This window comes from Triturus cristatus, chromosome 5_1 (assembly GCF_964204655.1).
Source record: "Triturus cristatus chromosome 5_1, aTriCri1.1, whole genome shotgun sequence".
NCBI lineage: Eukaryota > Metazoa > Chordata > Amphibia > Caudata > Salamandridae > Triturus > Triturus cristatus.
The window spans coordinates 803187599-803215002 of NC_140587.1; the positions used below are offsets into that span (position 1 = coordinate 803187599).

A 27404-nucleotide genomic window follows, 5' to 3' on the forward strand; every position below is an offset into this window, starting at 1 on the left:
GTGTCTACTGGAATCTTTACTTAACAGTTTTGGTAACAATTTGTCTTGTAACTCTTTGCCAAACCCAGGCCAACTACCTCTGTAATAAGACTTTATTTCATTCCAAACACACGCTTTAGTTCCTCCGTGTGGTTACATTGGGGCTTTTTCTGCATCCACAATGGACCGTTCTGTGTGTATGGTTTCTGGTGGTTAACGCAGCCCACTTCAGCATATGTCAATGTATTTTTGGGATTTGGCTTACTACAGTGGATAACATTTGGGCCAGCTTGGAGAGTCGAGCTTGTCCTTCAGCGCGACCTATCCCTTTGCCTACGCTCATGCTACTAGTGTCTCTCCTGTATCGGGCTGGCAGTGCATCAATTAGAGGCTTCGTAAGCATGTCGGATCACGCTGTGTCAGCCACTTCAGATTGACCTTCAACAGCGTTTCAGCGTATTGTACAGCGTGTCACTGTAAAGTTGCGTATGCACCTAGGATCACGCTGGGTTGGACATTTTGTATTTGCCTTCAACAGTAATTCAGCACATCGTTATGGTGATGTGCACACCACTTAATGTAATTGTCGGCAAACGCCTTCTGCTTTCAAGTTAACCACTATCAGTCACACACCGCGGCTGATACGAGAGTACTGTGGAGTGTTACATTTGGCCTGCCTTATGGTATTTGCGGTGACAGGCACACCGAGTTACTCCTGCTTGTAATTTTAAAGATTATAGCTCCATGGCACTCACACCAATGGTACACGCCGTGTAAGTATAGTCTTTCTGGCATATTACCTTCAGTGATGCGCATGTCAATGTTGTACGCTGTGTAATTTCTGTTTACCTCTCTGCATTTGGTTATCTTGGGACAGTACTGCATTACTTATGGAAGCACGTTAAGGTGACACGCACACCATGTTGCATGCGTGGTAACCCAATGACACGCGCATCATAATTTTCTTTAATTAGTGTAATAAGTATGTTGGTTGACTTGTGGTATATATTTTTGGGTCTTCCAAATTTAATTTCAAGGTTCTGTGAAAACGTTTCGGAGTTTCAGAATGGCTACAATGAATTTTCCTTCACTGCAACCCTTCCTGGTGAGAGAAGATGAAGTGAATAATTTAAAATAGGAAGAGTGGAAGGATTACTTCATCAATTACATTGACACTTTTGAGAGTGAAGAAATGACACTGGATAGGAAGAAAACATTTCTGTTGCATTGTCTGGGGCAGAGTGGTCTGTAGGTGTACAACCGCATGGAGAAAAAAAAACTTGCTCCGGGGATGAGAGGGATGTGTTTACACATGCTTAAGCAGACTTAGATGCATACTTTGCTCCTACTGTATGTAAAGCCATAACTGTTTTATTTTTTATGACAGAAAGCAAGGAACAAACTGAAAAGATAGAAGACTGTAGCTGCATTAAAGAAGTTGACAGTGTCTTGTAAATTTGGTGGGTTAGAGGACGAATTAGCACGGGACCAAGTGATTATGAATTGTAATAACCCCAATTTACAGGACACATTGTTGGTTCATGGTGAATCCAGTTTACATTTGGTCACTTATATCAATAGTAAATCATGGCTTACGTCTAGGTGCGCAAAATCGTTTGTCACCTCCAGTAAGAAAGATTGGAGTGATGAAGTCATTAAAATTGTAAAGAAAAAAATCCATACGAAGGGGGAACAAGAAGATGTCCAGAGGTAAGTGAAGAACATAGCTGGTCTACTAAATTTAGTAAGAGAATTAAAGATTTGAAAGGTAAATGTTACTGATGCAGGAGCACATCCCACCTTGCTCATAATAGCAAGTGTCCAACACTGGGTCAGAAATATGCCAAGTGTGGTGGTAAAGGACATTATGCTTCTGTTTGTCTTTTATCTAAGCTAATCAAGTGTGTTGTAGAGAAAGGGAACAAGATCATTCTAGCTCAGATGTCAACAGTCCACAAGTTTTATGCTTAAAGGATTGTGTGATGAATGTTGAATTGCAGAATAGGAAGAAACCTATTTGTAAGATGGTAGCTGGGGGTGTCTGGGTAGCATTGGTGGCCGACTCTGGGTTACCATACATTATCATTAACAAAGATACATGGCTCTATTTGTTTTCCAGTAAAATGTGTTCCAATTTAGAGGAACCAGATATCCACACACAGAGTTACACTGGAGATACCATCAATCTTTTAGGTTTCTGCAAATTAATGTGTGAGTTCAAAGTGAGGAAGGCGGAATGTAAAATGTGCGTGGCTGTGTCTGGTCCTTGTCTTTTGTGATGGTACGATCAGGGGGAGTTAGGCATTCTACTTGATCCCAACAGCTCAGATCGTGTTTTAGTTGTGAGTGATAGCACTAGGAACCCTAACAGATGTGGTCAACAAGTTTCCCAAAGTATTTACAGGAAAGGTTAGTGAACTCAGGGGATTTTTCCACAAGATTGTTTTAAAGGAGGAAGCACCCCTGTGCATACACAAATTAAGAAACATTTCTTTGTGTGTGAAAGAAGAAGTGATTAAAGAACTAAATAAGTTAGTTGATATAGATGTAATTGAGCAGGTTGGAATTATCGGATTGGGTGGCTCCCCTAGTTGTGGCTAGGAAGGCTAATGGCCACTTACGGCTCTGTGTAGACTTTAGAGAGTTAAACAAGAGCATTTTTGTGGAAATGTTTTCCTTGACCCGGATTAATGAACTGTTATCTGTAACTAAGGGTATGAAGTGGGTTTCCTCGATAGACCTTACATCAGCTTATCACCATGTGACCCTACACCGCAGCAGTAGTCACCTCACTGCATTTATTACCCCATAGGGTGTTTCCAATTCAAAGGGTAGCATTCAGGTTAGCCTCGGCTGCAGCAATGTTCCAACATCTCATGTGCAAGTTGTTGAAGGACAGAAAAAATGTCATCTTCTTTCAGGGTGACTTCATAATTATGGGAAGAGACAAAAGAGAGCATGACTTGGAATTGTGTGGGGTCCTAAGAACGCTGAAACAGTATGGTTTGACGGCCAAGGAAACCAAATGTAGGTTTGCTGAAAACACTGGAACTTATTTGAGACCGAAGAACAACTAACTTACCTTCTGTAACTATGTATCTGGTAGAGACATATACTAGCTGAAGATTCCTTACCTTAGATTTTTCCCCCAGGCGTCAGTCTGGATCCCGAGTTTTTTCAAAAGCAGTACCCCTGTGCATCAGTAGGTGGCGTCAGTCGGCTCATCGTCCGTTGTCGGCCTCATGTTGCAGGATCTACATAGATGCCGTCCATGCGCGCTGACATCCATTCTTAACACAACTTTCAACGCCAGTGAAATGGCGCAGAGCCATGAAAGGCACTTACCACTGGTGCAAAAGTAATGGCAATTAGGAAAGCAGTTTTAAGAGTGGGAAGCCTGAGAGGGCAATTATGAAGAGGCTCGAAGGTAGCGCACATAAGAAAAGTCAAGACTAAATTGAAATCCCACTAGGCCATTATGAAAGGGGACAGAGGAAACAAGTAAGGCCCTTAATGAACCTATTTACAATGGGAGACTTGAACAAGGCAGGCTGATCTGGAAGTCTCAGAAAGGCAGAAATAGATACAAGATAACCTTTAAGGGTGCCCAAAGCAGAGGAGCCCTGCTGGGCCAAAGAAAGTATAGACAAGAGAACCTCTGAAAGCGTGGCCTAAAATGGATCAACAGCCTTTGCTGTGCACCACGCCACAAATTTGTTCTATCTGCAGACGTAAACTGATTTATTGAAGTGATGCCTGGCTGCCAAGATTACATCATAGACTTCAGGTGGAAGTTCGAACGCTGTCAACTGCTGCTGCTCAATCTCAACGCGAGAAGGTGAAGACTGGACAGGTTCGGTGAAGAACCGTACCCTGCTGCTGCAACAGAAGATCCTCTCGAAGGGGCAGTTTGATCAGAGGATCGATGGCCATGCTTAGAAGGTCATAATACCAGACTCCTCGTGCCCAATCCGGATCCACAAGATGACCTGAGCCTGGTTGTGCTTTATCTTCTTGAGCACTCTGGGCTGAGGGTTATAGGTGGAAAGGCGTAGAGGAGGACAAAGCTCCACTCGTGAGCGAGCGTCGCCGTGTAACGCGCAATGCTGTTGGCATTACACATTCTTTTTGGAGGCAAACAGATCTAACTAAGGCTCTCCTCAACGCTGAAAGAGACCTTGCGCCACCTCTGGATGGAAACGCCATTTGTGATTGACCAGGCACCCAAGGCTGAGTTCTTCTGCTTGGGGGTTCAGAGAACCCGCCAGGGGTTGAACCACCAGGGTTATGCCCTAATGTTTCAGCCATGTCCAGAGGTGGAGAGCCTTCTGACAAAGGGTAAATGACCCCACCCGTCCTGTTTGTTGTAGTACCACATGGCGGAGGTATTGTGTGTGAACACCTGAACCACTTTCCCTTTGAGAGAGGAAAGGAATGTCTTCGGTGCCAGTCTGATTGTCCGGAGCTCCTTGTGAGAAGTTGGCCTGGTATATGCTGACCACTAATTAAAGTGGGCACCTTGTACCAACCGTTACTGATGATTAGGTTAAAGACAACCTTTAATGAAAGCTATCCTAGTGGTAGCTATGGAGAGCATCCTTCAGGCTAAGTCTCGAAGGAATGTAAAACAGCTTGTTTTACCAGATCAGAACCTCCTGAATGACCAAATGAAAGTAGAACCACACAAGAGATATGTAAAATATATGTATTTATTACTAAATACTCTCTACTAACCTCTTTATGATATTAGTGAACAAAGCACACAATATTAAATCACTAGAACGACAGTAAATAGCACAATATTTAGCGGGCTGCAGGGGGAGACAGAACCATTTACTAAGAAAGTGGTATAATAACCACGACTTGACTAGACACAGTTCCTAGAGCACGTAGAATCGCTGGGACTCCAAGGAACCACCCAAAGTGGTGACACAGGGGACCCACAGAGTGTAGTGTAGTTCCTATATCCCTGATAGGCTCTGCTCATTGAAATAGTATACACTATAGTTTTGCCATAGGACTGAGGTCAGTATGTCTTTATCAAGTACATTAAACTTAACTAGAAAACTTCTTGAATAAACAAGAAGGGATTAGTTTCTGACAACCGCATAAACATGACAACTTTGTTTCCCTTAGAATCGGAACATTCTCAGAATCGTGGAAACAATAGATAAGTTTCACTCGGTCAATCGTGCATGCTTCGTTTTTACAGAGTTACACAGAAATAGATAGACGGGCGTTTCAGTAAAAAGGGTTTATTGAACAGTCTTATTTCTCGTGCAAGAGATATGAGCTGCTACAATCGTGAGACAGAATGCGAAGTATAATATGTACAGCGTTAGTAGTAAGATAAAATAATACTGCAATAGCATGGTTTGTAGCTATGACAGATATTCATAAAAATACATACATAAATAATACAGGCTAAAATGTTAATACTCATCTGATGCTTCTAGCTAGTTCTACCCCAGTGTATCTAACCTGTAGTATGAGGTAATAAGTAGGTGCTGTTTGTCTATAGTTTAGTTTACCTATGGTTGCCAAGATTTGCCAAAAGTCCCTCTAGGTTCTAGTCTGCTCCATACTTTAGAATGAGTGAGGTTGGAATCTCTTTCCGAGTCTCGATCTCTAACACCCCGCAAGGGAAGTCAGAAACACTTGAGCAGGATTCTCTGCGAGGAGGATGACAGCGTCTGGTCAGTGCGTCAGGCGGGGGCTTGACTTCCTTCCAAACTTGCCGTGGCGAGCCAGTAGGCAGCCAAATCGTGGTTTGCCATGGTAAGTGAAAGTATATTTATACCTTGAAGGTGTTTAGGAATGCCAGTATTGACATAAAAGTTGGGCAGAAGAGCGTCATGAATGAACTCCTAATGAATAGATGTTCATGCATAATAAATGAGTTCTTGGAGAAATCAATATCCAAGCAAGAGGAAGTCCTAAAGGCTTAAGAGTCTGGTTTTCCAAGAACTCGTGACGTAGATGAACGGATGTAGGTGGCCATGCCTGTATTTGGTTAGCATGGATAATGCCTAAATAAGGGTAGGATTTCTATGCCTAAATATGGGCAATGCGAATTGTACCTATATAAGGACATAAATCGGGAAACCTATATACAGTATCTAAATCGACACACAACAGGAGGACGGGTGCAGTGTGTGAACACAGGCGCGATCTCCGTACAATCCTATGAGAAAATAGTGGTTGGAATTTTAAAGATTAAGGACACTTCGGAGAGGACTTTAAGCAAACCCAGTTAAACATAGAAGGTTCTAAGGCCAGCACCCTTGAGAGTACCGAGATACCTGTGCTACCTATCCCAGAGGAGCCGGGTGCATAGGGGTCAAGTGATGTCAGGAACCTTCGTCGTTTTCAATGGCGTGTTGCGGAAAAGTGCTGCTGCTGGGAAGATGAAAAGTTTCCGGTGGAATCCAAGCCTGGATCCGAGGTGAGTAGAACCTGAAAGCAGAGGGGACAGAGTCTGGGTCACTTCACAGTGACCAGGGGCACGATAAATGAATGCCCACCGATGTCGGGTGTTTCAGGTGAGAAGAGGTGAAGCTTGACTCTGCAGCTACGGGTCCAGGAGACGACGACCAAAGTCCGGAGGTGACCTGTCCTAAGAAGGATGTCGAGTGCTGGGGGGTCAGTGTCCGGATTGTACACCAAAAAGCCATGGCAACTGCAACCCACGCGGGCAGAGGAAAGATGCTTTGGTGAGGACCAGCAAGGTCCTGGGGACTCTCCAAGCTATGGAGAGTCAGGGCACGTCTGGAGCAAACAGACAAGCCCACGGAGAGTCAAAGTTACCTTCACAGGGACCCACAGGCCAACAGACCAGGGATCGCCGAAAAGCATATGCCGCTGCAAAAGTACACAGTGCACAGGGGTTCGGGTTGCACTGGCCCCACGAGGAATATGGGCCTCAGAATTGCTGTGAGCACAGATCAACCTCAGAGACCTCGGGAACCCACCTCCTGTGATGCAGAAATCTTCAGAGTCCTCAGGAGCTCGGGAGATGCAAACTGATCAGATGCGTTTAGGTGCCTGCTTTGCAGGGGAGTAACTCCTTTACTCCAAGGGAGATTCTTCTGTCGTCCAGCTTCGTGCAGATTGTCGAAGTACTTGGTATCTGTAGCAGAGTTTAGTCCAGGTAAAATATAAAGTCCTGTAGTCAGGGGTTCCTACTTTATACCCAAGGAACGGGTGGGACAAACTCTGAGGACCCACCTATGAAAGGGTCAGGACAGAGGGGTGGCTACACCCATGTCCTTTGTCCAGTTTCGCGCCAGAGCAGGAGCAAATAGCTCCTGCAACAGGTTTGAGATGGACTATGCACAGGGACACCAAATGTGCCCCCAGTGCAGACTTCAAAGCACTGTGAGTGCACCCACCCAGCTCCAATACACTAAAGTCTGTCTGGGAGGTGGTCACACCTCCCTATGACAGGAAGCCTATTGTCAAGCCTTCCCCTGCTCGAGCTTGGCTCAGCAGCAGGAGGGCAGACTCGTGTCTGTGGCTGGCAGCATCCATTTTGTGATGCCCAGGTCAAGAAAGCTGGTACCGGGTAGCCCGGTATGTCGAATTATACCTCCCCCGCCAGTTACTGGTGGGGAGGTATGATTCCAAGGTGTTTGACACCAAACTCGACATGTTTCTATGCAGCTGTTTTAAAGTTAGCATTTACAGCGAGGTTATACTGCACTTAAGTATATATGGTTGACTGCATCACAAACAACCCCAGAAAATAGGTTCCGCAGGCCGCAGAGGTGCTCTGCTCATGCAGGTACACCATCTCACATAACCCTGCCTTCAGGATTGATAAGGCCTGCCATAGGGGTGACTGATAGGTTTATGTGCCGTGATATAGAATCGATTATAGTGAACCTATATCTAAGTAAGGGGTGCATGCACCACCTTACACAGGCTGCTGTAGCAGACCTGGGGTGACCTTTTGAATGGTCTCTCTGGGGTGGCACAATGCATGCTGCAGCCCCTGGGAGGCCTCTGGGGTACCTATGCCCTGGGTACATAGTATACCATATACTAGGCACGTATAAGGATACCCCAGAATCCAATCTGGAGTGTACCTAAAGTACATGCAATCAATTTAAAGGAGAAAGCAGCTAGACTGGGCTCCTGAATAGCAGGATCCCAGTCAGACTAAGTCGAAAACAGTGTCACATCCGGTGGGGGTAACTATAAGAAGCAGATCCTACTCTCCTACACTCCTGGAGGTTGATATGGAGACCGGACTCCACCGGAGACCAGGCGCCTCTGATCTCTGCCTCTCTGAGGTGGTCGCCCCATCCCAGGAGAACACATCTGTCACCAACGTTAGAGCTGGTTGGGGATCAGCCTCTGACCCAATCTTGGTTCATTAGCCACCACTGCAGTTGTTGTGCAGTTCCCCCTGAGATCTGGACATAGTCAAAAAGATTCCCTGATTCTGCGCCCACTGGTACTTCAGGTCCCACTGCAGAGCCAGCATATGCTATCTGGGATGATCCACCAGCAAGATGCAGGAGGCCATGAGTGAAGGAGGCTAGCTTAGTATATGGTGCACACTTATTTAAGTGAAACACCTTGCACTAATCCAGAAAAGCCTTATGGTGAATTTAGTAGTCTTAGACAACTTTAGAACGCTCTCTAAGTGGTAACTGTAGAGAGCAGCCTTCAGGCTTATCTTGAAGGAGTGTTAAGCAGCTTGTTTTACCAGATCTACTCATATAGTGTAGGTTAAACGAAAAAGAACCACACGCTGTATATATATATGAAAAGTGTTCTATTTATTACACAACACTCACTAACACATTGGTATATCTTCTACCCGGAAATATAAAGACAAATACACAAGAATATTTCATTTGCAGCAGGCAAGTAAGCACAATACACAGTAGTCTCCAAGGGGACACCAAACCATATACTAAAGAAATATAATGCAAACTGCGACTGAGGTCAGGACTCGGACCAGAAGACTCAGAAGAGCTGGGGATCCAAGATAGGTACCCAGGAACCCTATGGAGGCTGTGTGCAGAGTGGAAACACAACAACGTACTCAATAGACGTCAACGGGAAAGTCGCGTTTGCCGTTTTGAAGAAGGACACTTTCCAGTGGACCCTGAAGAAACCCTGTGGAAGACAGAATGTTGTAGAGTCACCCCACCCATGGATACCCCAGGAACCAGGATACCTACATCAGCCAAGCCAGATGCATAGGGTTGAAGTGACGTCGGAAACCACTGTAGATCACAATGGAGAATTTCAATTAAGATGCCACTGGCAAAGAAGGTGAAAGAGTCCGGTGGAATCCAAGGATGGATTCTTGAAGAGGGTACCTGCAAGCAGAGTGGACAGTCTATTTGACTCGAGAATGTCCAGAAGGAACGGAAGACCAATGACCAACGATGAATGAAGATGCGGGAGAGTTAACGGTGATCTTGTCGCTGCAGCTGTGAGGACACGGGGACGCTGTGGAAGACCAGGAGCCGTACACAAGCTGTCCCACATCAGAAGTAGAGAGCCAGGGGATTGGTGTCCGGCGGAAGCACCAACAAGCCTTGGCAGCAGCAACAGACAAAAGCGAAGGTGTAGTGTTGGGAGCAGCAAGGTCCAAGGGACTCACCAAACACAGGAGAGTCAGAGCAGTCCTTGAGCACGCAGGCGAGCCCATTGGCGCCAAAGAAGACCCTCAAGAGAACCCACAGGCCGAAGACACAGGAATCGCAAGAGGACCTCGAGCAGCTCACCAAGAAGGCAGGCCCACGGTGCAGAGTATGCAGTGAGGACAAAGATCTTGGTAACAGGAGATACTGGAGGATGGAGCTTCTTGAAGCCCGTAAAGCTCTGGAGAAGAGAGTCAACAAGCCTTGGGAACGACAAGTTGATGTGGTGCACAGGGGTACTGCTCTAGCAGTTCCAACGAGGGATACTGGCTCCAAACTTGCAGCGTAGACTGTGCAGGCCTCGAGGGAGTTGCAGAACCACCACCTGTGTTGCTGAGCCTTTCGGAGTCCCCAGGACGTCAGGAGCAGCAGACCGGTCAGCTTAGTTGCAGTGCCTGCAGATGCAGGGGAATGACTCCTTCACTCAAAGGGAGATTCCTTCGGGTGTCTTCGATACCCACAGGCCTGGAGAAGAACCTGGATGGAGCACAGACGATGCAGAAGACTGGCAGGACAACAAGACCAGGAGCAGCTGGAGTCTCTGTTCCCAAAGCGCGAAGTCCATCGTGCCCAGACGGTTGAAGATAAAGTGATTTCGGATCTGAATCTTGTCCCACGACGATTCTGAAGAGCCACCCACAGGTATGCCCTTAAGTACCTGAAGGAAAGGGTTGGGATGATTCAGGCGTCCCTCTCGGAGGGGGGACTGGACAGAGGGGAGGATACTCCCATGTCCTTTGCCCAGATTCGCGCCAGAGCGGGAGCCAACGTCTCCCTAAACTGGTTCCAACTGGAGTATGCAAGCAGAGCACCAATGTGCCCTTAGGAGCAGTCTGGTGGTTCTGGAAAGCTCCCCCACCCCAGCTCAATACACTACGTCCTGTTTGTGCTATGGTTACACCTCCCTGTGACAATAAACCTTTTGTTCTACCTTCCCCGCTCAAGCCTGGCTCAGCAGCAGGCGGGCACTAACATGTCTGTGGTCGGCAGAATCACTAGCTTGCTGTTGGACCCTGAAAGGCTGGTACCAGGAATACAAGGGTGGGCTCCCTTGGGGAACCCCCCCAGTACATGGGATCCTACATCCAACACTGGAATCGGTGTTTGGGTTGGAGATGTTTGATACCTAACATGCCCGGTTTCGGTGCAGCCAATACATAGACAACTCATAACTGATTTGATGTCTATTATATGTATAAAATCGCTGGGTGCACTTACAAAGCCGGGTGAATCGACTCCTAGGTTTGGAGAGGGTGTCCTGTTCATGCAAGGCACCATCACACTCTGCCTTCAGGATTGAAAGGCCTACCCTATGGGTGACTTATAGGTTTTAAGTGCAATGACCTCAGATATAAGGAAACTTACATCTGTTGTGAGTGGTGCTAGTAGTCACAGTTTGAGTGGTCTCTCATGGGTGGCATAATGCATGCTGCAGCCGATGGGAGACACCTGGTGTACCTATGCTCTTGTTATCTTAGTACCATATACTAGGGACTTAAAAGTGTACAGCAGTAGCCAATTAGGAAGTTACCAAAGTACTTACCATAGTGCAATTTAAGAAGAGAGCACAGTGACTGGGGTCCTGGATAGCAGGATCCCAGTCAGACTAGTCAGAAAAACAGAATGACACTAGAAAAAAGTGGGGGTGACCATGAAAGCAGAACCTACTTTCCTACAGCTCTCCTGAGCAATGGAAAGGCGTGGCATGTTAAGAGGTTAGCATTCTTTAAAAGGAGTAGTCAGAATCTTTTTTGTAGAACAGTTGGAGATACAAAAAGGTATGATTGGATACATGATATGCTTTCTGATGAGGGTGTTTTTTGTTTTTATTTCAATTTGTCATTCAGATGCTGAGAACATTCTTGTGGTTCCTGTAGTACAGTGCCTTTGTAAAGGTGGTCTGTGCCTGATGTATGGACATCTAAAGACCATTTGCTAATGAAATGAGTCATCTAGTTAATATCAGTAGTATGTCCTAATACCCACTAGCCTCAAACAAAAGCATATTTTAGATTGTGTACCGTTCTTTGCCCAATGTCACATCTTTGCACAAGAATGAGTTAACTGAAATTATTTACTTGACCCAGTCGTTCTCCAACCTTGCCTCTTATGCATTTACCTTTTTGCTTCTAGGCTACAACTATGAAATGCAGTAAACAAAGAGATTCTGACGAGGAAGGATGCTTTTATTTTCGGTAATAACATTACACTTGCTGTGTGTTTAATGTGATTTGAGTATCTTAGATAGAAAATGTATATCAGACAATAATAGATGTACAGCTTGTAGTCTATAAATACCTTCTGATCATGTCTTTTATTTATTATATGTTGGTATTATGAAATGTCGCAGATTGGTATCCTGTTTTTGACAAAAGGGTAAAACATTTTAATACCTATTACTCCTGTGTCGGTGCCCCCATTCATCCAAACTGCAGTTGTTTTATGTGATTTGACAAGGGAAGCACATTATTATTTGCAAAGCACAGAAGAAAGACATTTGACAGTCCAGTGGCACTCTGACCATTCCACTGGTTGTTTTTGCCAGGGCTTGACACCTTTTTTCTCCTTTCAAGTGGGTAGTACTAATGTGCTCAGACAATTGAGTCCCCTGCCATGCATTGATCTTTCCAGAAGCCAAGTGGTTTCTCCTGCCGTTTCGATTCATGTGCTTCCTCTTATCATGCAGGCCAGTGAATTCAAATAATACTAGTCCTGTGTGTCTCCATTCCCAAAACACATCATTTTAGTGTTTAGGTCATTTTCATACATGTGCCTGCGAGTTCTTTTCAGTCCAGACAGAGGCACCAAGTTGTGTTTGTCTCAGCTACTGGCAAGTTCTAGTACTTTTGTGGTTCAAGAAAAGCAAATGTGAGTGATGTTCCCTCCTACCTTTCATATCTGTGTTCAGTTCTTCCGCTCATGATGCACCCCTAATCTATCTTCCCACCCACCATTCGGTGTGGTCTGTTCTTGCCACACATAATTGTTGTACTAGTGATGGACTCTCTGTATGAAAATGCAATTGTATGGTGCCAGTCAGCTGTAGTCATACCTTTCCTCTCCGGCCTCCTCGTGACGCACAAGTTACTACTTGTGGAACAATATATCTGTAAGAGACATTAGTTAGTGAAAGATTCCTTACCTTAGAATATCCCCAGGTGTCAGACTGGATCCGGAAAGTTTTTCGTCAGCAGTACCCCTGCGCGTCGGAAGGTGGCGTTGTGCAGCTCCGCGTCCGTCGCTGGCGTCGTATGCGCCGAGATGATATCACAGCGACTACTTAGGCGCCATCCATGCGCGCTGACGTCAGTTCTGTACACGACTTTCAGCGCCAGGAACGCAGAGCCATGCAAGAAACTGACCACTGGTGCCATGAAACTAGGTCCCTGAAAGGGATGACCTTATCCTCTAGAAATCAGTTCGCCCAACGGGGAGATAGAACAAGAGCGCACGTTTTGGGTCCAGATGGTGGAGCCTCTCTTGCTCTTTTGAAGGATGCGGAGGCGGAAAGAAGGTGGGCAAAGTGATGATCTGCCCGATGTGGAAGGGTGTGGCAACCTTTGGCAAGAACGAAGGACCTTGTCCGGATGAACAGAAAGAAAAGGAGGTTTAGAAGAAAGAGCCTGGAGCTCACTCACTCTTCTGTCAGAGGTAATAGCTACCAGGAAAGCCAACTCTTTAAAGTGAGAAGACGTAAAGGACAGTTATGAAGGGGCGCAAAGGGAGTGCACATCAGATAAGTCAAGACAAGATTTAAGTCCCATTGAGGCATTATGAAAGGCACGGGAGGAAACGTGTGTGTAATGCCTTTGAGGAAGCGATTAACAACCGGGGACTTAAAAAGAGAAGGCTGATCTGGAAGCCGTATAAAGGCGGAGATGGCCGAAAGATAACCTTTGATAGTGCCCAGAGCAGAGCCCTGCTGGGCCAAAGAGAGAAGGAACAGAAGGACCTCGGAAAGAGGGGCAGAAAGGGGATCCACAGCCCTTGCTGTGCACCATGCCACAAATTTGTTCCACCTGCAGGCGTATACCGTTTTAGTGGAGGGACGCCTGGCTACCAGAAAGACATCATAGACTTTGGGAGGAAGGTAGAAAGCTGTCAACTGTCGCCGCTCAATCTCCACGCATGGAGGTGGAGGCTGGACAGTTCGGGTGGAGGACCGTCCCCTGCTGTTGCGACAGAAGATCCTCCTGAAGAGGCAGTTGAATCGGGAGATCGATCGCCATGCTGAGTAGCTCGGGATACCAGTATCTTCGTGCCCAATCCGGAGCCACAAGGATGACTAGGGCCCGGTCGCGCCGAATCTTCTTCAGCACTCTGGGCAGAAGTGGTATAGGCGGAAAGGCGTACAACAGACCGCAGCTCCACTCACGACGAAAAGCGTCGCTGAGCGAGTGCAGCCTTGGAAATTCCAAAGCGCAGCACTGATGACATTGCACGTTCTCTTCTGTGGCGAATAGATCTAACCAAGGCTCTCCCCACTGCAGAAAGAGACCTTGCGCCATGTCCGAGTTCAGACGCCATTCGTGATCCAGCATGCACCGGCGGCTGAGTTTGTCCGCCCTGGCGTTCAGAGAACCTGCCAGATGTTGAACCACCAAGGTAATGCCTTGATGTTCCAGCCATGTCCAGAGGCGCACAACCTCCTGACATAGGGTCCACGACCCCATCCCGCCTTGTTTGTTGCAATGCCACATGGCAGTGGTGTTGTCCGTGAACACCTGCACCACACTTCCCCGGACAGAGGGAAGGAATGCCTTCAGTGCAAGTCAGTTCGCCCAAAGCTCCAAAATATTGATATGGAGTCGGAACTCCGCCTTAGACCAGAGGCCTCTGATCTCCACCTCTCCCAAGTGGCAGCCCCATCCCAGGAGGGACGCATCCGTCACCACTGTGTGCTCCGGTTGGGGAAGGGAGAGGGATCTGCCATTGACCAAATCGCGATTCGTGAGCCAACACTGCAATTGTCAAGCAGTGCCCTCCGAGACCTGGACATTATCGGACAGGTTGCCCTGATGCTGTGCCCACTGGAACTTCAGGTCCCACTGCAGTGCCCACATATGCTATCTGACATGTTGCACTAACCTGATGCAGGAGGCCATGAGGCCAAGGAGCCGGAGGGTCATCCTGACTGAAACCCGGGATAGAGGCTGAAAGATCGGAATCATAGCCTGAATATCACAGACTCGCCGCTCGGGAGGAGAAACCCGAAACTGCGTCGAATCCAGAACCTCTCCGATGAAGGGGAGCTTCTGAGAGGGACTCGGTGCGACTTCGGCACGTTGATTGAGAACCCCAGCAAATGCAGGAGGTCGGCTGGAGGTGGGAGACGACTGCCTGGGGCGAGCCCGCCTTCAGCAGTCCGTCGTCAAGATAGGGGAAGACTGGAACGCCTGATTTGCGCAGATGAGCTGCGACCACCACCAACACTTTCGTGAACACCCGAGGGGCACTGGTAAGGCCGAAGGGGAGCACGACAAACTGAAAGTGCTCTAGGCCTACCGTGAACCGCAGGTAACGCCGGTGGGCTGGCAGGACGGGGATATGGAAATATGCGTCCTGCAAGTCCAACGCTACCATCCAGTTTCCAGGGTCGAGGGCAGCCAAGACCTGAGCCAAAGTCAACATCTTGAACTTCTCCTTCCGTAGGAAGCGGTTGACGTTCCTGAGGTCCAAGATGGGGCACAGGCCCCCTTTCTCCTTCTTGGGGACCAGAAAGTAGGGGGAATAACAACCACGTCCTACATCTGGCCCAGGCACGCACTCGATGGCCCCCTTGGCCAAGGGGCTGTGACTTCCTGTTGGAGAAGCGCAAAGTGATCCCCCAACATGCAGTGGAACTGAGGTGGCATGGCAGTGGGTTTCAGACTCGAAGGGGAGGGAGTAGGCCCTTCGGATGATTTGCAGCACCCACCTGTCCGAAGTTACAGAATGCCAGTGGAGGAGGTGATGGCAAATCATGCCGCCCACCGGCGTGGGATGCACCCCAAAGCTCGGACTAGGAAGGTTTTAAGGCAGATGCTGCGGAAGCGGAAGTGGACTGTCGCACACGCTGGCACCCTGTCCCGCCACGGCGGGAACCATGTCCGCGGCCGGGCTGTGGTTGGTTCTGCGCAGGCTTTTGGCTGAACGAATGTGTCGGGGCGCCCCTTCCGTGGCCTAGAAAGGAACGAAAAACAGACGTGGCCGGGCGCGTGGTGGAGAGACCCAAGGACTTGGCCGTAGCCCGGTAGTCCTTAAAATGCTCCAGCGCACTATCTGCCTTATCGCCAAATAGGCGGGTCCCCTCAAAGGGCATGTCCATAAGGGAACTCTGAACATCCCCTGAAAACCCAGTGGACCGTAACCAGGCGTGACGATGGAGGGCCACAGTAGTGTAAATCGCCCTACCCAAAGAGTCCGCGGTATCTAGTGCACACCGGATGGTGAACTTTGCTGCATCTTTCCCCTCAGCCACAGCTTGGGAAAGCACTGACCGAACTTCCTTTGGACACTGAGGCAGCGTCTGCGCAACCGTGTCCCACACAGCGTGAGAGTAGCGGCCCAAGAGGCATCCCCCTTCCTCCACTGCCAAAGGCACAGGTGGCGGGGGAGGGACAGGGGAATATAAATGGTCCAACGGCGCCGGTCGGCGTCAATCCAGCTCCATACCCCAGTTAGGGTCCCAACCCAGAGCAAAATTGTCCGGAAACACACGCAAGGGCGGAGGTGGTACAAATGGAACCCATTGCGGCACCGGGAACCGAGCCGCGGGGGTGCCGGAGCCACCGGCGACGGACCCTGCGGTGCCGGGGCGGGAGCCGCCGGCGAAGGACCTTACGGCGCCGGGGCCTGAGACGCCGGTAGCTGAGCCGGCGGCATGGGAGGCCCCCCAGGTGGGCCGTGGGGTCCGAAGGCGTGCCCGCGGGAGCCCTAGACCTGAAAAGGCAGTCCATGGCAGTAAGGAAATCTTGCACCTGGGCCGGAGTCGTCGACGGACCCGGATAAGGTGGATAGGCCGCGGGACTCACAGGCTCCAACGGAGCCACGTTGGAGGTACCCCTGGCCCCTGCGTCCGTGTCAGGATACCGACGGGGGTACGTCGGAGAGCGCAAACGCTTCTTCGACTTCTTCTTATGACGTCCCTTACCCGATTCCGAGTGTTAAGACTTTGACCCCGAGGAGCGATGATGATGGCTCCGCGGTCGGTCCCTTGATCGACCCCTGGATCTCGAACGGTGAGGAGACGACTGCCGGGCCTCCAGGAGCTTATGGGACCGCTCCCGTAGTGCCTTTGGAGCCATGGCCAGACAGTCGGAACATGACCGACCAGGAGTCATGGTCGCGCTCCAAACAGTAGAGACAGACGCCATGGGGGTCGGCCACCGACATCGTACGGCGACAGGCCCCACAGGATTTAAACCCAGGCATCCCTACGTGGCACCAGGAGTCGAAGACTCAAGATAGTGGAGACAAAATGTCTCAAAAAACAGTTAGTCAAAAAGTGACTAGGGTACGAGCTCTAACCAGATCTGCGCTTGCTAGCGTGGAAAAAGAAAGAACTGACGTCAGCGCGTATGGGTGGCACTTAAGTAGTCTCCGTGACGTCATCTTGGCGCATGCGACACCAGCGACGGACGCGGAGCCGCACGACGCCACCTTCCGACGCGCAGGGGTACTGCTGACGAAAAACTTTCCGGATCTAGTCTGAAGCCTGGGGATATTGTAAGGTAAGGAATCTATCACTAACGTGTCTCTTTCAGATATTATACATTCTTGTCCGACGGCACCTTCATGGCCTAATTCCTGGTTGTTGACCATAATGTTTATTAAGTCTGGTACCTGGAAATTTCCTTAAAGTACCTTGATAGCCTTTGCCTTCCCCCATGGTTCTTAGGGTAAGAAATAAATCTGTTTCTATCATCTTTCTCCACAGGCAAGTCCCAGGCAATAGAACCCAAGGTGGTCCTCCGATGTACTGTGTGGACTAATATAGGTTAGTGTACTCCCGTGGCTTAACGTTAGCACATTTACAGAGATGGAAGATTAATACATCTTAGTGTTGTGTTTAAAAACACAACTTATTTTGGGGCTCTTCTACAGACCCAGCATTCACTCACACACTTTTGCCACTGCCTAGAGCCATAATTTAGAGATATGATTGTAGGTATTGAAGCTCATCCTATTGAACATACAGATTTGGAGAATACCACAGGAAAACAGAAAATCCAATACTGCCAATTGCTGTGCCTCCCACCTCACAAGACACCTGTTAGTTGATGGTGGACTTTGGTACCCAGGGCTTACTTCTGGGGTTGTAAGATATCTCGGTCGTTAGTGTCTTGGCTCTTTTGGTTCCACCATGGGCTTTCTTGAATGAGCATGACCCTATTTAAGCTTAAACTAGATAAAACAAGGATTATAACAGTCAGCACACTTTGAATTGGTGGCACCAATCTCTTTCTTGCAAACTTAGATGAAGGTCTTGCCCAGGTCCTCAACAATGTGTAATTTATTTTTCAGTTCAAGCTTCCCATTTTCTCACAGGCAGCGGCTATGGTGAAAGCAATTTGTATCCATTTTCAAATCTTTCACATGCTTTTCCTATATTTGGCTTAGTCCCAGAAACTATGTGCCACTGGTGTGCTATATCACATTTTTTATGGAATGGGGTACATTTAGGTAAAAAACAATTTCTAAACCTATGCATGCATAGACTTAGGACTGTGCTAAATCTCCTCCTACCTGGGCTCATGCAATTCATGATATTTTAGCTGATTTCCAGTAGTGTACATAGATAAAGATACTATACAAAATGTATTAACATCATCTAATACTTTACTCTAAATGTTCCCCCAGGGAGAAAATTGTGCATTGATGGGTGTACGAGGCTGGCTTAGTATATGGTGCACTCTTATTTAAGTGAAGCACCTTGCACTAATGCAGACAACCCTTATGGTGATTTTAGTGGTCTTAGGCAACCATAGAAAGCTCTCTAAGTGGTAGCTGTGGGAGCAGCCTTCAGACTCAGTCCAGAAGAAGTATCTGATAGAGACTACTAGCTGCAGATTCCTTAACGTAGAATTATCCCCAGGCATGAGAATGGATCCGGAAAACCTTTTTTCTTGCCACAGCAACCCTGCGCGCCGGGGGCGGCACCACGGATCTCTGCCCTGACATCGTCCGCGGGCGTGACATCAGCGAGGTCACATAAGCCCCACCCCAGCACGCTGACATCAGTTTTCTTCTTTTCCATGTGCCACGTGGATCTGGATTACCTATGCTCGCCTGTTTTCAGGCCTTCCCTCACTTTGGTGGGAACTGTGTGCGATGCCTTTGGGCCTCAAAACCTGTGCTGAGTGTGCGCGTCCGATGTCGGCGACGGACCCTCACCCACATTTTTTATGGAATGGGGTACATTTAGGTAAAAAACAATTTCTAAACCTATGCATGCATAGACTTAGGACTGTGCTAAATCTCCTCCTACCTGGGCTCATGCAATTCATGATATTTTAGCTGATTTCCAGTAGTGTACATAGATAAAGATACTATACAAAATGTATTAACATCATCTAATACTTTACTCTAAATGTTCCCCCAGGGAGAAAATTGTGCATTGATGGGTGTACGAGGCTGGCTTAGTATATGGTGCACTCTTATTTAAGTGAAGCACCTTGCACTAATGCAGACAACCCTTATGGTGATTTTAGTGGTCTTAGGCAACCATAGAAAGCTCTCTAAGTGGTAGCTGTGGGAGCAGCCTTCAGACTCAGTCCAGAAGAAGTATCTGATAGAGACTACTAGCTGCAGATTCCTTAACGTAGAATTATCCCCAGGCATGAGAATGGATCCGGAAAACCTTTTTTCTTGCCACAGCAACCCTGCGCGCCGGGGGCGGCACCACGGATCTCTGCCCTGACATCGTCCGCGGGCGTGACATCAGCGAGGTCACATAAGCCCCACCCCAGCACGCTGACATCAGTTTTCTTCTTTTCCATGTGCCACGTGGATCTGGATTACCTATGCTCGCCTGTTTTCAGGCCTTCCCTCACTTTGGTGGGAACTGTGTGCGATGCCTTTGGGCCTCAAAACCTGTGCTGAGTGTGCGCGTCCGATGACGGCGACGGACCCTCACCCCATTTGCATTTGGTGTTTGGGCGAACAACATGACTCCACGGACTGTAACACCTGCCAGCAGCTCAAGCCCAAGTCCCGGTGGGAGTGCCGAATGAAGGTGCTCTCGGCCGGCCCGTCCAGGTCGGCCTGGTCACCGCGTCTGCCCCCAGAAGGGTCCAAGACTCGCCGCTTCCGGCTGCGCCGCCGCCCTCCCCCGCGGCTCCCTGGATGTTGCTCACCGGTGGGTAAGTCTGCTAGTCTGCCTCCAAGGCCTGGTCCTCGGTTGGGAGAGGGCGCAGGTTCCTCTCGGGACGTGCGTCCTCAGACGTCGGCGCCCTATCTGCCGTTCCCCAGCACGGGGGCGTCCAGGGCTCAGATGGAGGCCTATGCTGCAGCTCTGCAGGCCTCCTTGCGCCCCACCCCTCCCCCTGAGACTTCCGCGGTCCCCTCGCCTAGCGCAGGGCTGGCTGCGGAGTCGCCGGCGGATTCGTCCCCGGCACCGCCTGGTGCGGCTTCAGGAGCGGGTGTCGGGGGGGGGGGGGGCGGCCCTTTGGGGTTCCCCTCTTCGACCCACGGGGTTCCCTGTGGCATCACAGGTGGTCGCCGGGACTCGGGGCTCGCCCCCGGGTTCTCCTCGTTCCTCTGGACAGGCGTTTTCCTTCCTCCCTTGCGCGGGGCTTCTCCTGCGGTTTCCCCGTCTTCTCCAGATGCCCCTGGTTCCTCACTCATCTGTGGGGTTCCTGCCCTTTCTGTGCGGGCCTTTCCCTCCTCAGGCGGGGCATGGGGACGGGCTGCTCAGCTTGCAGCCTTCGCCCACAGAATACTTGCTCTCTCCCTTGCGCGGTCCTTCGGAAGCGAGCGTCTGCTTTGTCTAGGCTATCGCCACGGCCACTGGGATTTTGCAGATGGGCCACCCGATCGCGCCGGTGCCTCCTGACCATTTGTTGGAGGTTCTCCACTATGGCTCTGGTGGGGGGGAGCCTTTGCTTCCTTTTGAAGCTTCGCTCCATGATTTCCTTTTAGGGGCCTGGGGCCGCCCTGCTACAGGGGATCCAGTGCGTCCGCCACTGCTTCGTCGCTACCGCCCGGCTGCACATTGGCCTACTTCCTTTTCTTCCCATCCCTCTGCCCAGGGCCCTGTTCTTCAATCTGCCTTTCCGTCTTTGCCCTCGGTGTTGCTCCCACTGTCACGGGAGGCACGTTGGTTAGAATCTCGGGGGCGTAATGTTTTTGCATCTTCGAGCGCTGCTCTGCGTGCGCTCAACACGCTCTGTGTTTTGGCTAGGGCTACCTCTGCCCTCTGGGATTCTTCTGAGTCCCTTCTGTACTGCACTTCCGGAGACGGCGTTGTGGCGGGCTTGCGGCACCATGTGCTCAATGGTCGTGTGTTGGCGTAGTTTGTTCTGCGATCAGCTGTGGATGTCGCGGACTCCGTCGCCCGTGCTATGGCGTGTTCGGTTGCCCTCCGCCGCCATGCCTGGTTGTGGGATGGTGTCTTTCCGGAAAATATCCGGGAGCGCTTGGTTGATTTGCCCTTTGACGGAGTCCTTCTGTTTAACACCCACGCAGATTCTGCGATTCAGCGGCTCCTTGCGGGTCTCCATCCTCCTCCTCCTCCATGAGCCTTGGTGGTCAGTTTTTATGTGTTCTTTGGGAGGCGTTTATCCCGTTGGAGCTCTGTCTTTCGTTGCGTCTGGTTTTGGTTGAAGTCTGCCTTGGTGGCCTTTTATTGGCCCTTCTGCACTTTGGTTGCTGGTACAGCCCATCTGAAAGAAACACGTTAGTTATATTCCTTTTTTTTTTTTAAAGTTCAAAAAACCTTTATTTCAACATTACACAGTCATACAGTCTCGCGCCTACATCCTCACAGGCCGGCTATAGAGAACACTTTCTCGAAGGGACTATCCACCCTGCACACAGCCAATCGACCGACAACCCGGAGGTCCGGCGGCAAGTACCTATATACCTTTCTTAATATCAGACAAGCGCAATGCATTACAATCCTAGGCCATGAGATGAGTGTTCTGTCCATTGGGCACATCTGCTCTGTGTGCCACCAGCCATCATCAGCTATGGGGTTTGGATGTCAAGGAGCACATCTCCCTACTAGAGTCCATAAAAGACACAGTCACGATGGGCATACAACCATATCACTCCGCGGATCAAGTCCCTGAGGCAGGTAGACCACACATCTCTGAGCAGCCCCACCAGTCGTACCCACATGAAAAAACAGAGCAGTAGGGGGCCTCCCCACAATGTGCCATATAGCCGTGCCAGCGCGGCTCCCCTCCACGTTTCCCACTCCTGCAGCCCATCCCCCTTGTCACATAATGAGCCATTTACATCAGGTTCATGTATCTCATCTGCTCACCTACCAGCTCCATCAGTCGGCAAAGTGAACGCCCCCACTTCCAACAGTCCCGCCACCTTCAGAACCTCTCAACCCTACAGTTACCACCACTACTCATCACTTCTTCCCCATTGCTAAGCCTCAATGAGCCCCTGACAGCTGGATGCTATATCTGTCGGCCCTGCACTCGCCGGAACCTGTCTCTCCCCTTCAGCGGAGCTGTTCTGTGCCGCCAAGTATGTTCTAAACGGATCCCATATGTCCTTAGCCCTGCTATTCAATGGTTGTGTATCAGCGTATACAGCGTTCGGTTCCTGGCAGTACAATACATCCTCTATCCATTCCTTAAATTTCGGTGCTCGACCCCTACCCCACCTACATGCAACCCGCCGTTTCGCTAACAGCAGTACAATGTTCACAAATTTCCGATTCACCTTTGGTATCGACGCAGTATAGCCTAGCAGCATCAAGAGCGGGTCCTTGTCAATCGCAGCACCCAACATAGCCATCAGCGCAGTGTGGACTTGCGTCCAGTAATCGGCCACCCCTGGACACATCCAAGCCAGATGTAAAAAATCAGCACCCTCCGAGTGGCATCTCTCACATTTATCATTGTCCGATAACTGGAATCTAAGCTTTCTAACAGGAGTGTAGTACAATCGCTGCAGAAACTTGTAATGAATAATACGCAATCTGCAGCTGGAAGAGATCTGGGAAGTGAGCTCACAACAATACGCCCACTGCGCTTCCGTTATGTCCCTGCCCAACTCGGCACTCCAGCTTCTAAGCGCTTTACAGTCTTCATTCCTACCATACTCTCGAATACTGCTGTATAGTTGAGAGACTAAATGCCTACCATCCGTAGAAGTAAGCAGGACTTGCAACGGTTTTACTATCTCAGGTTCCTCCGGATAGTGCGGCAACACCGTTAGCAGCCCCTGCCGCAGCCGAAGATAGTAAAAGACATCCAGCGGAGTAGGCTGATATCCACGGAACAATTGCTCTTTCGTCTTGAACTGACCGTTCACAAAGAGATCGCCCCAATGTCGGACCTGTATCTTAGCACATAACCCCCGGAACCCACCTTCCTGCAACAGAGACAGGTCCAGATGATAAACCAACGGCAAGGTCGGAGCATACAAGAGACTGAGTGCCATCCTGTGTATGAGTCGCTGCCACGCATCTATCGTGCATGTCACCGTAGTGAATGGCGTTTCAATCACACTGACGGGGCCATGAATAATGCCCTGCAGTGGCAGAGGTCGGACTATCCAGTCCTCTACCGCCAGCTGCGGCATATATGGCGTAGGTGTAAACCAATGGTAAGCAAAGTGTGCCTGCGCACTCAAATAATACGCTAGAAAGTCGGGAACGTCAAATCTTCCCTTACTATATGGTTGGGTAATAATCGACCATGCCAGTCTGGGCTGCTTACCAGCCCAGAACAGTCGCAGTAACTCGGAGCGCAACGTTCGAAAAAAAAACGCACCTGGATAGTACGGAATGTTCTGGAAGAAGTATAAAAAGCGAGGTAACACCACCATTTTGATCAATGAGGCCCTACCCGCCATGGTAAACGGCAAAGATATCCAGCGAGTAACATCCTCTGCCAACTTACTCACGGCTGTACCATAATTCAAACGCAACGTCTCTTCCCGGACTTTAGAAATCTGAACCCCTAAGTATCTAAGATCCGACTCACACCATTCGAGCGGGTAATCCAACGAGAATCGTCCCACCGCAGGCGTCGGGGGGGGGAAAAAAAAGCGACTTCTTCCAGTTGATTTGAATTCCAGACAATCCACCAAACACCAAAACTTTGCGGAGTAACGGATTGAGGTTGGTCTGCGGATCAACCACATATAGCGTTAAGTCATCAGCATATAAGGGCAAGTCGATCTGACGTTGAAAACATTTAAAGGCACTCTGCTTGTGCAGCTGTCTGATGCGACATGCCAGCGGCTCGATTGCTATAGCGAACAGCAGTGGGGACAATGGGCACCCTTGTCTGGTCCCCCTGGTTAATGGAATCGGGTTAGACATCTCACCATTAAATAGCACTCTCGCTTTCGGGTCAGTATAGAGAAGTTTTATCCACGCAACAAAGATTTTGGGAAACCCCATCGTGTACAGAATAGCAAACAAGTAACTCCACTCAACCGAGTCGAATGCCTTGGTTGCATCAAGAAAAATAGCCGCGACAGGCAGTTCCGGTGCTATTGTATGAATCAAAGAAAAAAGAGTTCGCAAATTACTTGCAGTGGATCTCCCTGGGACGAACCCTGCCTGATCAGGAAGGGCAATTTTAGTCATAAGCAGCGAGAGTCTAGTGGCCAGCACCTTCGCCAAGATCTTGGCGTCGCAATTTATCAGAGAGCAGCCTATAGGAATCGCAGTCCAGCGGGTTCTTACCTGGTTTCAGCAGGGAGGTAATCACCACCTCTCTCATCGTCCCCGGCAGCACTCCCACCTCCAGGGATTCCTCATAAACCTCACGAAGCACTGGGGCCATGATATCGATATCAAGAACACTATTGGAGGTGGGCTGAGAGCAGTTAAGCTGAGCCTATGATGTGTGAACAATTAGAATGCTAGTACTGCCCTAGAGTTAAAGCTTCCATATTATTCTGGAACACACATTTAGAGGAAATGAAACAAAATGTGTCACAAAAAATATATTTATTCTTTTGTTTGATTGAATCAAAGTTTTAGTAATCTCATTTATAGATTTTTAGAACCTTCCTATTGCCAGAGAGGCTGAATTTTACAAAAAGTGATAAATAAAATATTTACATTACGACAATTATACATTCAATACTGTCATATCACAAACACGTCTCATGCATTCACATCCATTCCTACAATCACACAAACTTGTTCATTGGCAAACAAAATAGAAAAACAATTATGTCAATCAGAGGACCACAGAGTCAATTGTTAAAGCAACAAGCTTAGCTATAAACAATCCTTAATTTTCAATGTTTTAACTTCTTGTGGTCACAATATAAGGTCATGATATCGATATAGCATTTATAAAATTCCGCCGGCAGCCCATCCAATCCAGCCGCCTTACCATTACTCAGAGACATAATCGCCTCCCGTATTTCATCTAGTTCGAATGGAGCTCCGAGAAACTGCCTATGGTCATCACTCAGCCAACATAATGCTACATCGTCTAAGAAATCACCAGACAGGACCTCACTGCCACCGCGGGCAGCATATAACCCTTCATAATGCTCAGTAAATTGCCTTAAAATTCCCTTCGTGTCTTGATGTATAACACCACCCGGTGCACGTATCTCTAATATGTGCGAAGTTCCCCGCGAATGCCTAGTGACCGCCGCCAAGGCCCGACCCGGTCTCTCTCCTTCACAATATCTACGGGCTTGACAATATTTGCCCCTGAATTTGGTCTCTCTATCTGCTTCCCGCTCATATTGCGTCAGTTTTTCCCTAAATTCCTTATGGAGAAGACCTAACGGCTCCCGGGGCATCCTGGTTTCTAGCACCTTAAGTTCGGACTCTAATTTGGTGAGCGAGCCTCGTATGGCCTTTAGTACACCAAAGCTCTTTGAAATGTAATATCCCCTGACCTTCACCTTAAACGCTTCCCAAATGGTCTCAACACTCTCTACCGACCCCTTGTTTCGTGGAAAAAAATCCGCTATCTCCTCCCCCAATTCTGTCTGGAACAGGGGATCCAACAATGCCGTGGGTTGCAGACACCATGTAGGTGTTACCCTCCCATACCCCGGGACCGCTACCTGAACCAGAACTGGACAATGATCCGAATAAGACCTCGGCAGATGTATCACTCTACCTAAGTCCACCGCTAATCCACGAGATAGAAAGCAATAATCAAGCCTAGCCCAAGTGTTGGCATACGCTGTGAAGTGTGTCCCCTCACGGGTCCCAGCATGCACGAACCTCCAACTATCTATTAGTCCCCCTTCCTCCATTATTCCCGCCACAGCATCCCTCGCACCCCTGTTGTATTGTGGGCTACCATCCGACCTGTCCAGCCTGGGGGTCATTGTAATATTAAAATCCCCGCCCCATATAATATGCATGGAACCTATGTTCAGTATCATACCCCACAGCATGGTGAAAAAGGCAGGTGAATCCACATTTGGCCCATACCAATTTACAAAACGTGTCGGTACCCAGTCTACCCCATAACAGGACAAATCTCCCCTCATTATCCGTGCGTTCGCCTAGCCGCACAAACGGCATCGTTTTCTTGATCAGAATCGCCGTGCCCCTAGCATACCCTGAATATGAGGAGAAGCTACGCACTCCAGCCCATTTACTCGCGAAAGTGTAAGTAGCCCGGGGGCTAAGATGCGTTTCCTGCAACAAAGCGACTTGCGCCTGATGCTGTTCTAGATAGGCCACTACCCTCCTACATTTCCTCGCATCATTTAACCCTCGGACATTCCAAGTTACAATCGTGATTCTCGAGTTACGTGCATGTTCAGCCATCTCTCGTCAACCTCCCAGAATTCAAAAAGCCATCCAAATCCGAATGCATCTCCTGCCCAATGAACAGACCACACAGTATTAGATCCCATCGCCAACCCAACATTTGTGCCTCATTAATAATCATGGCAGTAGTGCACTGCACCTCTGTCAACTCACGTTTCCATAGACAACCACCCCAGCCCCATTTCGATTCACTCATCCCTGTACATGAACCACAAACATCCAAACCAGAACTGAATCCCTTGTTCCCACCCGCCTCCCACTGAAGCAAACCCCAATCTGCCAGTGTCGTACCCCCCCCCTTCCCTCCCACATTCACCCCAAAACCTAGGGCAAATATACACCCCAACCCCAAAACCATATGCTAGGGTATTTCCCATCGGGAAGCCTATCTAGGTGGCATCACTAATACCCCCCTACGAACGCCAGCCCAACTACACAATGTGCAGCTCGGCCCGGCGATACAGAGGGGTGTCTGGCGCTATAATCAAGGCATATGGGACATGCCACAAGTAACCAGTGTCATCAGTTAGCCAGCAAGACATAAACCACCCTCAATGCGGTCGGAGGAGGCCCCGACGGCGCCGAGACCCCAGAAGCAGCCAGCCAACTACCCACATTCTCAACCCCGAATCAACCAGTCCGATACAAAGACCAGTACATTGTCTCTCAGCAAGGAACACCAATCTTAACTCTTAGGCATCACTCTCATCTCTGCATTCAGAACAATATGCAGTCAAAGTCCTCCCCACTCACGGTTCACCATCCACCAGCATCTCTTGTTGGGGGTCCATGTCGTCCTCCGCTCCGGCCCCCGACCTGTGAGTTCGTTT

General features: G+C 49.1%; 1 protein-coding gene across 1 annotated transcript in view; it reads left to right on the forward strand.

The window, feature by feature from the left end:
- SMCHD1 (structural maintenance of chromosomes flexible hinge domain containing 1) overlaps nucleotides 1-27404 on the forward strand; it is a 1955900-nt gene that overhangs the window by 1200157 nt on the left and 728339 nt on the right. The window contains exon 34 of the mRNA XM_085605822.1: nucleotides 11775-11836. Within this exon, the coding sequence (XP_085461948.1) occupies nucleotides 11775-11836 (62 nt within the window). The remainder of the gene's footprint in view (nucleotides 1-11774; nucleotides 11837-27404) is intronic.